The sequence below is a fragment of the Mya arenaria genome, chromosome 15 (assembly GCF_026914265.1).
Source record: "Mya arenaria isolate MELC-2E11 chromosome 15, ASM2691426v1".
NCBI classification, from domain to species: domain Eukaryota; kingdom Metazoa; phylum Mollusca; class Bivalvia; order Myida; family Myidae; genus Mya; species Mya arenaria.
In genome coordinates, this window is record NC_069136.1 from 51,918,842 (window position 1) to 51,934,597 (window position 15,756).

A 15,756-nucleotide genomic window follows, 5' to 3' on the forward strand; every position below is an offset into this window, starting at 1 on the left:
GGGTAATCGGGTCAAAGGTCAAGGTCACAAAGACCTTGAATGGTAAAAGGTTGTCTGAGTGATAACTCGACAATGCCTGCACCCATGGCCATCAAACTTGAATTTGAGGTTGGGCCTGACCAGTAAATGGCCCATATTGATTTTAGGGGTCATTGGGCCAAAGGTCAAGGTAACAGTGACTTTGAACGATAAAAGGTTGTCCGAGTGATAACTCAACAATTCCTGGACGTATGGTCATCAAACTTGACATGAAGGTTGGGCCTGACCAGTAGATGACCCCTATTGATTTTAGGGCTCATCGGGTCAAAGGTCAAGGTCACAGTGACCTTTAATGATAAAATAATTTTAAGCTTGTCCGAGTGATAACTCAACCATGCCTAGACCTATGGTCATCAAACTTGATATGGAAGTTGGGCCTGACCATTAGATGACCCCTATGGTTTTGGGGGGTCATCGGGCCAAAGGTCAAGGTCACAGTGACCTTGAATGGTAAAAGGATGTCCATGTGATAACTCGACAATGCCTGCACCCTTGGCCCTCATTCTTGACTTGGAGGTTGGGCCTGACCAGTAGCTGACCCCTATTGTTTTGGGGCTCATCGGGTCAAAGATCAAGGTCATAGTGACCTTGAATGGTAAAAGGTTGTCCGAGTGATAACTCGACAATGCCTACACCCATGGCCCTCAAACTTGACTTGGAGGTTGGGCCTGACCAGTAGATGACCCCTATTGTTTGGGGGGGTCATCGGGCCAAAGGTTAAGGTCACAGTGACCTTGAATGGTTAAAGGTTGTCCGTGTCATTACTCGACAATGCCTGCACCTATGGCCCTCAAACTTGACTTGGAGGTTGGGCCTGACCAGTAGATGAACCCTATTGTTTTTGGGTAATCGGGTCAAAGGTCAAGGTCACAAAGACCTTGAATGGTAAAAGGTTGTCTTAGTGATAACTCGACAATGCCTGCACCCATGGCCATCAAACTTGAATTGGAGGTTGGGCCTGACCAGTAAATGGCCCATATTGATTTTAGGGGTCATTGGGCCAAAGGTCAAGGTAACAGTGACTTTGAACGATAAAAGGTTGCCCGAGTGATAACTCAACAATGCCTGCGCCCATGGCCCTCAATCTTGACTTGGAGGTTGGGCCTGACCAGTAGATGACCCCTATTGATTTAAGGGGTCGGAGGTCAAGGTCACAGTGACCTTGAAAGCAAACTCGACAATTCCTGGACCTATGGTCATCAAACTTGACATGAAGGTTGGGCCTGACAAGTAGATGACTCCTCTTGACTTTGGGGGTCATCAGGCCAAGGTCAAGGTCACAGTAACCTTTAACGCAAATCTTTTCCCAGTGATCTCTCAACAATGCCTGAATCTATTATCATCAAACTTGACATGTAAGTTAGGCCTGACCAGGAGATGACCCTTATTGATTTTAGGAGTCATTGGGTCAAAGGTCAGGTTCACAGTGACCTTGAATGCGATAATTGGACAATGCCTGCACCCATGGCCCTCAAACTTGACTTGGAGTTGTGTCTGACCTGTAGATGACCCCTTATGATTTAAGGGGTCATTGGATCAAAGGTCAAAGTTACAGTGACCTTGAACGAAAAATGCTTCTCTGTGTGATAACTAAGTGTCAATGCCTGCACCCATGGCCCTCAAACTTAACATTTAGAATTTTGGTGACCAGCTGATGACTACTATGGATTTTGAGATCATAAAGTCAAAGGTCATGGTCATAACACACTCTATCCTCAAACTTTGAATGGTCATAATCTTAAAACTGCCTCAACGGCATACAATGTTAGCGACAAATCAGCTGTCATTTCGGTCCATGCATATTTCATTCAATTGTCCATATAATCCTGACAACATGGCGCTCAGGGGGGCATAATATTGACAAACATCTCTTGTTTGCATTGAGAATGTACCAGACCATGAGGTTTTATTCTAAGTTGGTTAGATGACCTGAAGTATTAATATTAATGATTAAGAATGTGCTCGTTTGCAACAGGTGAATAACACTTTTAGAATAAATTAGTTTTTCAGCATTTTTCCAAATAATTGAGATTTGTTCTTTACTTTAAAGAAAGTTATTTTAAAAGATTGAATTGAAGGCATTGGTGCCCAAATCAGGTAGTTCTAAGACAAGAAATAAAATAAGAGTTAAATCTGTCAATCTGTGAGAGTGCAGCTTTAAACATGATATAAATAAGAAATAGCATCATGTATAATTATACCAATCATGTCTAGGTATGCGCCAGAGTGTGTTAACTACGGGCACTTCTCCCATGCAAGCGATGTCTGGAGTTTTGGAATCACGCTCTGGGAAATGTTTTCATTTGGAGAGTCACCGTATGGGGATATGAAAGGCATAGAGGTAAGTGCTTTGGCCTTAAAGAAAATATTCATGTCTGAAAAAATAGGTTAAAGGAGTCCGAAAATTATTTCTGATAGAGAGGGGGGGTTGGGGGGGGGGGTCAATTGATTGTTTTTTAACGTCATGGCCATTTAAAGAGTTTCCTTTAAAAAAGGTGTTCAGATTGTATGTTAAATCTTTAGATAGCATGTTAAATGTTAAGATTGTATGTTAAATGTTTACACAAATCAGTTCACAGAGTAACGCCCTGTAAACACTCATATACTTTTTAATACAAACTGACCCACTGACTCTACGAGACCGTTCTTAAACTACAGTGTTCTTTGATCTGTCAATGGTGTCTGTATATGTATATGACTTATGGTTGCATAATTTTTTCTTTTGAACTGTAATAAGTAATATTAGTTTTTAGCTTTTTTCTGTTTTTGAAAGAAAAGTATTGAGTTATTGTCATAGCCTTGATGTCCTTGTCGTCAATCATCATCGTAGTGCAAAACTTTACCCTTTGCTATAACTCAAAACTGGTTGTCTGGTTAGCGCTGTGGTCAGTGCACTCGCTTCTCACCTAGGTGACCTGGGTTCGATTCCTGGCCTGGGCACATGTGAGTTAGTTTAGTGGTCACCAAGTGGGACAAGTTGGTTTTCTCCAGCCAGGTACTCGGTCTTCCCCCACAACACAAGACCATACTCTCGCGCAACATCATGCCAACGAGAGTGATTAATATAAGTTACAATATAACTTGTTTCATAATCGTCGTAAAAATAAAAAAGCTTAAATTATCGCAAAACTTGTTTAAGCCCTAGAAAATTTGCAATGTATAGAAACGCCCATTTCTTTGACTTAATGATGCATGAGTTGTGTCCCTCTTTTACTAAAGAGTAGTAACTTTAGGCCCTGCTTTTATTGTAGAAAACAATTACAATATTTTATCAAAATCCAAATTATTATTATTCATTTTTGCAGGTGATTCAGTTCATTGAAGAGGGAAAAAGGTTAGACAAGCCCGAAAAGTGTCCAGTTGTGGCATACCAGCAGATGTTACAATGTTGGGAAAAGGAACCTAAGAAGAGACCGTCGTTTAAGATGCTGAACTCTCATTTTACAGAAGAAAGTGAATATGCATGTGTTCGAGACATAATGAAGTCATATAGATGAACATAACATTGGCAGATTTATTCTGTGGAGTGGCAGATAAACCATTTTAAACATGGAAGATAAACCATTTTAAGCCAAACACTATGGAATGCAAATTTTAACCTGTTTATCAGGGGAGTTAATTGCAATAAGTATATACGCATTTACATTAAAAACATTAGTTGTAGAGTGAATTGCCAAAAATGTGAAGTTCAGAGGGCAAAATGGGGACCCCATAGCCGATGTGTAGCATTAAAATTGACCAAGCTGGTTGAACCATGTATGATTATCTAATGCTGCCATTATAGACGGTAGTTTTTTATTTTTATACTCCAGTACGCATGTCCTGAATGTATGACTTACTTTTTGCAAAATGTACATATATAATATTACGTTTTTTACAGCTTTATGAACTTATGAATAGTTGAATTATTGTTATTAATCAGAGAAAACTATGGTTTAATGGTATTTGCCGCCAGAAGCCATCATTGTGATGCTTATATTGCAAAAATTTATAATGAGAGCTGATTAAGTTGAGGATTTATCTGAAATAAGGGTTTGGAGCAGTCAATTTCAGACTGGTGTGCAGTTGTTATGTTAGTGTTTTACTGGGCATTTGCATGAAAAATGGTAATAAGTACCTTGAAATGGATCTAAAAGCTTTGGAACATTTGTACAGGTTTCAGGGTGCCTTGACTCTGCTTCAGGCCTGAATTCTTCATACTCAAACTCAATTTTAAGAATTGCAATACAATCGACCCCCGTTGACTAACTCCCAGGGACCAACGAAAATACCTCGAGCCTCAGAAAATTCAAGATAAGCTTACTTCAAGTTTATCAAAATCAGTACTTGACATTGAGATCGAGCCAAAGAGAAATTCGAGCCAAGCAAGTTTGTGCCAACCGGGTTCCACTGTATTTATAGTCTTTTATCATCCTTGATGCATTTATATAATTCTATATATATATATTATAGTGCTATGAAATGGCCATGTCTCTGATTCAGTGTGAACTGTTAAATGAATGGCCTCGAAGACATTTACTTGTCACTTGATAACCCTGGACACAAAGCAATACAATTGGACTAGGTATTTTATTTATTTATGGTGGTTGTCACCCGATTGAAAGGGATATTTTGATGCTGTTTCGAGGAAAGAGAACATGGTGAAGCTGTATCTCATGCAACATTGAATCATGTCCAAATATTTGAAGCCCTCGTTGTTGTTGATTTAAATAGTTCAGATATATTTATAGTTACACCATATTGCCAATGACTTTTAAACCACTTAGTATACAAGAGCTTGATAAAATTTCTCTTCATATCCGCTGGTGCTATACTGTCTATGAAGAAAGAGAAATGAAGGCATTGTATATGCATGATGTAGTAAATAGGTTAACCTGTAAATTTGTTATCGTTCATATTTTGAATGTTAAGGAACAAAGCCCCGTGCTTGCCACGCTCGCTTGTGTTATATTCCATAGAATTCTTATGGTAAATGTGAGATACATCAAGATATACAACGATGCCATCAGTTTGTTAGTGTTTTAATATAGTTTATATTATAGCTTTAAGTAATAATTTCCATAAAAAAAATCTTTTTACAAAATTCATGATAATTATGTCCAAAGATGTTATGTTCACGAAATAAGTTATATAACGATAATTGCATTTCCAGTCGCTAAGATATATATATATATCATAGAACGCAACTGGAAGAACGTCACTTTCAGTTACGCTTGTGGGTTTGTACATAAAAAAACAGCACTTTCTTCTAGTGTATGTCACTTTTTATAGATTGTCACGTGACGTCATCTCGACCAATAAAAAGGACTGAAATATACCAATCATATATTTATATCATAACATAATGTTTACTGTAAAACACTATTGTGCTTATTAAAACTGTTTATATCTATGAAGTACTTTTGAGTTATATGATATTGTGCAATTTCTAACCACCAATGATTCTACAGTCAGTTTGTAAGATACAAAACTAAGTAAATATTTTGGTATTGTGAAACAATTTATGGAATGAGTTTTGGTGCATCAAGTTTATTTGATCTTAAATATTTTGTTTTTGTTCTTTCAACTCTACTGGCCAAATGCCAGAAGAGCTTATGCCATGGTGTAGTGTCCGTCGTCCCGTCGTCCATCCGTGCGTGCATAAATCTGTAAGCAATTGCTTGTGAACGTGATTAAGTATCCAGTTTTGATATTTTGACAGCATTCAGGGTTCGAATTTAGACTCGCATACTCGCAAAATGCGAGCGATATCTGCAAATTGTGAGTGACTTTTATTCAAGCTCGCAAAATTCTGCGAGTGGCTTTTGTTAGACAACAAATTGTTAAAACGAAAGTAGAATAAACATGAACCTGTAGTGAAGTGTGATCAGATCTGTCAGTACACTACCAGTATAGAGTGGGTTTTATGGAGTCACGCTCTAAGTTTTCAAAAATAGAACTAGTACGGAAAAAGCCGAGTGTAATCTCAAATCTATCCGGGATGCTCCGAGGCGTGCCAAATACAAAGTGAATACTAATGATTTAATCACCTAGCTCAATCATTGGCTGAATTTAACGCTTTCGCGCATTATATGTAAATCCAATCAACCTTTAAATATATCTGCCCAACTGTCAAAGTGAACAATGTCAATGGACAGCTTAATTGTTATCAAAAAGCGGCCAGCATCCGATGAGTCATCCATACCCCTAAAAAAGAATAAGCCATCAACAAGTTCTAGTAGTCGAGTCACTCAAGATTGATACTTTTTAATATTCATAATATGTCTTAGGTGTAAATATCTACTTTAATTAGACAATATTATAGGGGAATATAGCAAGTAATAAAATTGCGAGTTGATTTTCATTATGCGAGTTGCCTAAAAAAACTCGCAAAATTTTGCGAGTGGTCTTCAAAGTTAAATTCGAACCCTGAGCATCTTTTTCAAACTTATACAATAGCAAGATATCCATAACCCATACATGAATGCTCTGGATTGAAAATGACAGAAGAGTCATGTCAGTAGAGCATTGGCTCTCATGGACCTCTTGTTTATCTTTTATTTACACGGTAAAGCTAGTATAAGTATACGGTTTATGTATGTGTTAATCAAAATTGAGATATTTGCTTTTAATTGTAGCACGGACCTATAAAGTCCGTGGTTGATATTTTTTATCAAATCTGTGGTGCTCTTATTATGGCGAAGGAAACTGGAGTCATCTCATTAACGATCGAAGTACAAAACATCTGAGTTCAATGATTATAGAGTGACACAATTTTAAATTGAAAATATTAAGATGAAGAATAAAGTTGTTATTTTTTGTTGTTGTTTTTTAAAAAGCTAGTATACCTAATCAGATATATTACTTCAAAAAAAAAAACGATCACATAATATTTGCATTGATAAGATTGCCTTAACCCGAAATTTTGTTGAAAAAAAGAAAAATAAAACAACAAAAGAATATTTTAGTATTTTTCTACTGATTTATTATTTAACTCTTATGAATTTTCATCATTTACCTTTCTATATTTAAAGATATTAATTTGGAAATAAAAATATAATCATAGTCATAATATTTCAAATGATGAAAAATTTATGAGCATTAAAGCGATCACTTCTCCTTAATTGTACTTAATGTAAATTGTTCTTCTGAAAGTCATGAAAGTTGGACATGAATGGAAACCAATTACCATATTAACCAATACAGTTTTTTCATAATTGATTTCAGTGATCTTAACTTTTCTATTAACTATTACAAATAATAAAAACATAAAAAGTGATGACTTATTGTTCTTGGTTGTCTTTTTCATCTGTATGTCAGCTTCTTTTTGGAAAGAAATGTGCTTACTAATCGTTTAAACTGATTATCCACCGCGGAATCGAAGATTTCGAGAGGGGGATATTGTTTTGGCGTCCGTCCTTCTGTCAGTCCGTCCGTCTGTCAGGTACCATGTCTTGGTAGGCATTTATCAGAAAATGTTCAAACTTGGTCAGAATGCTCCCCTTGATCAAATCTCGACCACTTTTAAAAGTGGGTCAATTGGGGTCAAAAACTAGGTCACTAGATCAAATCTTAGAACAATCTTTGGAACATACCAAAGGCATTATACATGGTCAAATATTCATTAAACTTAATCAGAATGTTCTCCTTGATGAACTCTTGGTCGTAAATAAAACTGGGTCACATATTATCGAAAATTAGGTCACTAGGTCAAATCTTAGAAAAATCTTGTCCAGAACCATATCATGGTAATGATTGGTCAAGTCATGTACAAAATTGGCCATGATGTACCCCTTGAAGAAATATGGATCACTTAAAAATGTGGGTCACATGGGGTCAAAATCTAGGTCACTTGGTAAAATCTTAAAAAAATCTTTGGAACATACTAGTGGCATTATACATGGTCAAATATTCATGAAACTTAATCAGAATGTTTTCCTTGGTGAAATCTTGGACTTATTTGAAACTGGGTCACCAATAATCGAAAATAAGGTCACAAGGTCAAATCTTTCAAAAATCTTTTCCGAAACTATTTTATGGTGGTGATTGGTCTGATTAAGTTCAAACATAGTCAAAATGTTCTTTTGGGTTTAATTTTGACTGCGTTTTAAAAGTGTGTCATATGGTTCAAAACTAGGTCACTAGGTCATATCTTACAGAAATCTTGGGAACACTCCAGAGGCAATACATCTGCTCTAATTTCCATGAAGCTTAATCTGAATGCCTCAATGAAATCTTAAAAAACCTTGTTCACCCTCTAGAGGCTATATTTTTTGCAATATATCTGTACCAATCTTCATGAAACTTGATCAGAATGTTTGCCTTAATGAAAGCTTAGATTAGTTTGGAACTGGGTAACATGGAGTCATAAACAAGGTTTCTTGGTTAATTCTAAAGGTTACATTATATACATTATTTTTGTTATTTCAAACAGTTGCAATCAAACTCATATATACATATATTTCATCAACAATTGATTTCCATTCCTTGTTTCAAGCTTGTTTGGACCTTATTAAAGTGACACTCATATTCAAAAACAATATTAAAATTTTGACTGATAAACCTTAACCTACTTACTAAATAATGTATTTATGGAAAAATAATTACTGATAACAAGATTGTTACCGTGTATTTAATAGCTGAAAACGCCAAAAATAAATGATTGGTGAGTGATAAAAGATTAACTGTGATCTACTGTCGTTTCATAAGGTAGAAATACCGTGTTTTCTGCAGCTGTCTTTCAAAATAAACTCGGTAGCCTTCATAAGAACCATTCTTTTCGACATTTGTTCATCCTTTTTGATGTATTCAAAACATTTCATTAATTGATGTAAATCTGAATTGGGAGTAAGAGTGCATCTTTAACTGTTTGCCATTATTTTGGTTTTAACAAATACTTTCCAAGTATCATTACAGCCCATCATTTTATAATTTCTCATATCATAAAGTTTGGCGGCCATCTTGGACGCCATTTTGGATGGAACAAACTCGCACCAGCCACCAAGTGGCCAAAGCAACTTTTCATAAATAGTAGACATTTTCCATGCAAGCACAATATTAAAATAATTTGTATAGCAGTCCGGGCATTTTTTAACCAATGAGGTCTTAGGAACCCAGATTATAATGAATTTGACCGAAATAGAAAAAAAATATTTGGCGTTAAGATCGACGAACATGACGTCATTTAGGAAATGACTCGTTGAAAGCGTGTCCTTGCCCTGTGCGCTCTGACGTTATTTGGATGAGAGAGCAAACTATAAGTTGGAAAAACATGATTCTTCCTAATTTATCATCTCACAGTGCAATATCATTTTATTTTATTGATAAATATCCATAAACCACTGCAAAGCATAATTGGTATTGCTGTGTATGCATACATATTATAACAAATAACACAATAATTATGAATAGAATAAATTGGTTTGGGTACACGTTATGGCATCACTAGTTTCAGCCGCAATTCCTAGGGGTCATTGTAATGTTGATGTCATATGCATTAAACATTGAACGTTAACAGAAGAAGAAAGAACTATAGTTTTGTAATACACATTATACATATTTTTGAGATTATGATTCGCCAACAAAAGAAAATAAAACACACACACGCATTGTACTAATTTCCCAGACAAATTACAGTGTGGTTGCGGACAGTAATCAAAAGAAACGGTTGCTTAATTGTATGTAACTTTTGACTTTTGCAAAAGCTGTTGCTAAGGCTGTCAGATAACGCGAGTCGTCTGTTACTTGAATACGGCTGTCAGATAACGCGTGTCGCTTGCTGCTTGAATACGGCTACCAGATAACGCGTGTTGCCTGTTGCTTAGATACGGCTGTCAGATAACGCGTGTCGCTTGCTGCTTAAATACGGCTATCAGATAATTCGTGTTTCATGTTGCTTGAATACGGCTGTCAGATAACGCGTGTCGCTTGCTGCTTTAATACGGCTGTCAGATAACGCGTGTCGCTTTTTGCTTGAATACGGCTATTAGATAACGCGTGTTGCCTGTTGCTTGAATACGGCTGTCAGATTACGCGTGTCGCCTATTGCTTGAATACGGCTGTCAGATAACGCGTGTCGCTTGCTGCTAAAATACGGCTGTCAGATAATGAGTGTCGCCTGTTGCTTGAATACGGCTGTCAGATAAAGCGTGTCGCTTGTTGCTTGAATAAAGCAATCAGATAAGGCTTGCAACTTGTTGTTTGAATGATGCAATAACATATCGCCTGAAGCCTTTTGCTTGACTTTGGCAATAAGAAAACGCTTGTAATCTTTTGCTTGACTACGGCAGTCAGATAACGCGTGTCTTCTGTTGCTTGAATACGGAAATCAGATAACGCGTGTCGCTTGCTGCTTGAACACGGCAATCAAATAACGCTTGTTGCTTGAATATGGCAATCTGATAACTCGTGTCGCTTGTTTTTGAATACGACAATCAGGTTACGTGTGTCGATTGTTGCTTGAATACGGCCAACCGATAACGCTTGTAACCTGTTGCTTGAATACGGCAATCCGATAACGCTTGTAACCTGTTGCTTGAATACGGCGTTCAGATAAAACGTGTCGCCTGTTGCTTGACTACGGCATTAAGATAACGCGTGTCGCATGTTGCTTGACTAAGGCATTCAGATAACGCTTGTTGCCTGTTGCTTGACTAAAGCAATCAGATAAATCTTGTAGCCTATTGCATGAGTACGTCAAACAGATGACGCCTGTAACCTGATGCTTGACTACAGCGATCAGATAACGCGTGTAACCTGTTGCTTGACTACGGCTATCAGATAACGCTTGTAACTCATTGCTTGACTACGTCAATCAGATTACGCTTGTAACTCATTGCTTGACTACGGCTATCAGATAACGCTTGTAACTCATTGCTTGACTACGGCTATCAGATAACGCTTGTAACTCATTGCTTGACTACGGCTATCAGATTACGCTTGTAACTCATTGCTTGACTACGGCTATCAGATAACGCTTGTAACTCATTGCTTGACTACGTCAATCAGATAACGCTTGTAACCTTTTGCTTGACTACGTCAATCAGATAACGCTTGTAACCTCTTGCTTGACTACGGCATTCAGATAACGCTTGTAACTCATTGCTTGACTACGTCAATCAGATAACGCTTGTAACTCATTGCTTGACTACGGCTATCAGATAACGCTTGTAACTCATTGCTTGACTACGGCTATCAGATAACGCTTGTAACTCATTGCTTGACTACGTCAATCAGATAACGCTTGTAACCTTTTGCTTGACTACGTCAATCAGATAACGCTTGTAACCTCTTGCTTGACTACGTCAATCAAATAACGTTTGTAACCTCTTGCTTGACTACGTCAATCAGATAACGCTTGTAACCTCTTGCTTGACTACGTCAAACAGATAACGCTTGTAACCTCTTGCTTGACTACGTCAATCTGATAATGCTTGTAACCTGTTTCTTGACAACGCCATAAGATAACGCATGCCATTTTTCGACTGCTCTCTATGAACAGTTATTACAAAACACGTATTTGTCTGAATCACTGTAACTTATTCGTATGCTTTTAGACGGCAAAGTCCCCTTAGCTCTTTATTTTATAAAAAGGTGTGTCTATGAATATATGTTGGCCCGACTGTGAGATACGGTACTTGTGATTCTCCGATTTCGTTTTATATTTCCAGAATGAGTTCTTCGTTTCGAAGGCGTTGTGTTCCCATGAGCAGAAGCTATTTGTTTATTAGACGTCGCAGGTAATGGCATAGTTCTCGAACGTTTTATTCTGGCTTTATTTTTCACTCCAGTATCCGATCTATTCTCCTCGATAGACTGAACTTCTTCAGCGTCCACACTGCCAGTGCTTGAGTTTTCCAGCTTGTTAAACGTTTCGACATCATTTAAGAATCTTTCTATTGTGAAACTGGAGTATCTTTTTGCATACGAGTCTCGGTCAGTCAATGAATGTACCTTACAAGGATTTCTTCGAGACAGAAAATTCCTTCGTAATCGATTTGATAAGGTTAGCTTTGGAGAGGTATATGTGCTTGGAGACCTTTGCTTTAGACAAAAGGACCTTGGTCTCGTATAGTCCGCTAACTTTAGACTGTACTGTTTTTTTATATCACATTTGGCTGATTGGCTTCTTCGGCAACGTTTTGTTCGAAGTTGTTCATTTCCTTGAGGATTTCGGCTATTACAAGATTTGCCTTTAAACGTTTCACTTTTATTTGCTTCCATTACTTTTCCAATGGAAAAATTAGTTAAATTGTCATCAAAATCTAGAGAAAGACTGTTATCAATTTCTATCGGGATATCAATACTCTGCGCAATAGAGTCATCTGATCGGGCTGATGAAATACTTCCATAATTATGTCCTGCATTTTCGTCCGTAATTGTTGTATTATGATTTTCGAGTTCCTGAATTTCACATTCACCGCCGATTTCAATCAAATTATTTCTAATCGACCTCGTCTTACTCTTCCACCTTTCATCCATCACTTCCTCTAACGCATTAAACTCTTTCACCTCTATTGTCTCAGTATTCACCATTTCGGGCTGTTCGTACAGTGACTCAATTTTATCCGGACACTTCAACCTCCGTAATATACCACTCTGTTCAGAAGTCACCGAAAACATTACATCTAAATTGATTGACAGAGATTGTTCGCGGTCTCTTTCATTTATATTCTCTCTAATTGTGTTTTTTGGAAAGATAGCTTTTTCCTTATCATGACGATTTTCCATATCGACAGCATTCTTCCCGTCATCACTTGCCTTCGTGTTTTCAATAATCAGTTCTAGATATTTCCTCTGTTTGTTTTTAAGCTTTCTCTTATAGTAACAGCACGTAATACAGACACATACAAACAAGAGGGCGAATATGACCGCTAGTATCCCGACAGATATTGCTACCACCTTGTAATCGTTCAAACCTGAAACATGGACATACAGTCAAACTGCGGTAGCTCGAACATGCGATAACTCGAGAATTGTGAATTGGTCGAGGTCGTGGCTAAGTTCCGACCCTTAATTCCTTCTTTTTTTTATTTTGAATATACCTGACTCTAAACTTCGAACGTAAGGCATTTAATTCAGGACTCAAATGAAACTTGGGATAACTCGAAACATCGTTAAACTCAAGGTTTAAGGTCGGGCGCCGTCGTTCTCAATATATATCGCTGTTTAGTTATTAACACTATCGTAATCCCTTTTAAACCTGATGAATTTTCGTTAATACGACTATTTCCATTTTGTAGAAAAGAAGTTTACTTTTATTACAACGTTTTATCTTAATATGATTCTTAATGTGATACATACATCCATTTCATCCTAAAACACACACTATTTTAACCTTATATTAACAAAGTTAAAAGATAGGTTTGTCACTCAACGTGATATAAAATCTATTTTGCTATACGTATTATTAATATACATTTTTAGAATGCCTACCTTCGCAATGTACTATCGGCAGAGTTGAAAACAAAAATATCCCAGTTGTTTGTAAAACGTGTTTTACCATAATTTCAATATTAAAATGTTCAATGCATTATCAAATACATCTGGAGAACTTTAAGCCGTAGAATGAATGTGGTTCCAGAAAAAGTGATCTGAGTTTTTCAATATCGGTTAGGTAAATTATTGACATAGCTTATAATTGTTACCGGTATGTCCTTTAAATGCATAATTAATATTTGTACAATAAACTGCGAGGGTTTACAACGGGACGCAAATATTTATTCATTTGAAGGTATCCGACCAACAAGTATATCAATTTCTGGATATGTTGTGAACCATATTATTTTGGTATCATATGAATTGAGTTCGCGTGAAGAAACGAAAATGCATATTTTTACCAAAGATAATACCACAAACAAGTTTTTTTTGGCAGTTAAAGATTTTTAAATAGATTTTTTTTCTTTCCGATTTCAGTTGAAATCAATAACATTTAATAAAGAATTTTAATAATACTGAAACATTGGCATCTGCAAATGCATTGTTAGCTTATTATACCAATTATATTGCGTTTAACTTGAACCCATGGTACTGTGTACGAGTATATATTATTCTCATGCTACTTCATTCATTAAATAACTATTTTTTCTTAGTTATTTTGTCTTCTTAGTTATTTTGTCATGCTCATGTATTATTATATTATATTATATTATATTATATTATATTATATTATATTATATTATATTATATTGTGTTCAAATCTCCCTTGCAGGGCATATATTGAAATACATGAATTGAAGAACAAATATACGGAATGTAATAACCACATGTATTGTGTTTAAATATAAACACAACATAATAATATATAAAATAATTAATACATAATAATTATAAATCAGCCATCACATACCTGCACTCTCACAGATTGATCGTTTTGACAACTTTTTTTTATATTTTATCTTGGAACGACCTGATTTATGCGAAAAGACAAGACTGCTGACAAAAATCAGATCACAGATTTTCATATTTAAGTTCAAAAATTGATGTTTTATGCACTTTTCTTAAACCGTTAGTAACGCTTTTAGCAATAAAGCATTACTTTTCGAACGGAAATATGAAACTCTGCGATCTGATCGTTTGACAGCAGTCTTAAATCACTGGTTTGCAGATATTTACGCAAAAATAGCTCATTCCCAGACAAAAAGGAAAAAAAAAGTTGTCAAAACGATAAAATCTGTGAGAGTGCAGCTTTAAATGATACCGCCATTATATGGGGCCACCATGCATCTAATATTATAAGTATCTATCATGTGTTTCCGGTACGGATCGAAAAATCCGACCCGAGGGCACGTGCGTAGGCCGGTAACGAGGCTTGCCGAGTTACCGGCCACGCAGCGTGCCCGAGGGTCGGATTTTTCGATCCGGACCGGAAAAACATGATTGATATTTTTTCTTGCATATCTAAATTTATCAATTTGTGGAAAAAATGACGTTGAAAACGAACTTTTGTACAATTACACCAAAAAGCGCGTGCGACGTTGTTTACTGACGTCATAGAGCGCAGAGATTTTAAATAACTAAAAATAGCGTTTTTTACGATTATTTATTTTTAATTTTAATTGAAAGTCTTGCAAACATATATATTTGATTGCGCTTTATTGAAATGGCATAATATATTGTTCATAAACCATACAATAAATGAAAAAAGAAGTGGCGCGTTGTTGCGCGTGACTCATCTTACATGGGGTATGTAAGATGTTTTTTCCAGCACTGGTCACATGACCGGAAACACACGTCCGGTATGCAAGAAATACAATTATTATATCAGTGTGTGTATACCACGTGATAAATTACGTCATATATGTTACGTCGGAAGGCAAAAATTTGCTTAAAATGAAGACTTAAATCAAAGATATTATTTACAACACCATTTTAAATGAAACGAAGAGCAGTCTATGCCGCTTAAAGAGCCCCGCATTTGTTTTATTTCCGAAATTTGATGAGTGTATTTGATCGTATATTTTCACATTGTTATTTTTAAACTGTTTGGCTAATTTGGCTAACCAGAAAATAACCAGTTTTATACGATTGGCTACAGACTCTGAGCTGGCTCATTTGTAGATCGTATACTTTCACATTGTTATGTTTAAACTATTTGGCTAACCAGAAAATAACCAGTTTTATACGATTGGCTACATACTCTATGCTGGCTTATTTGTAGATCGTATACTTTCACATTGTTATGTTTAAACTATTTGGCTAACCAGAAAATAGCCAGTTTCATACAATTGGCTACATACT

General features: G+C 36.3%; 1 protein-coding gene across 1 annotated transcript in view; it reads left to right on the forward strand.

Moving 5' to 3' along the window:
• Positions 1–7,297, forward strand: part of LOC128219836 (tyrosine-protein kinase HTK16-like) — a 44,688-nt gene extending 37,391 nt beyond the window's left edge. The window contains exons 18-19 of the mRNA XM_052927929.1: positions 2,254–2,380; positions 3,345–7,297. Of these exons, the coding sequence (XP_052783889.1) occupies positions 2,254–2,380; positions 3,345–3,536 (319 nt within the window). The 3' untranslated portion in view covers positions 3,537–7,297. The remainder of the gene's footprint in view (positions 1–2,253; positions 2,381–3,344) is intronic.
• The last annotated feature ends 8,459 nt before the right edge of the window (positions 7,298–15,756 follow it).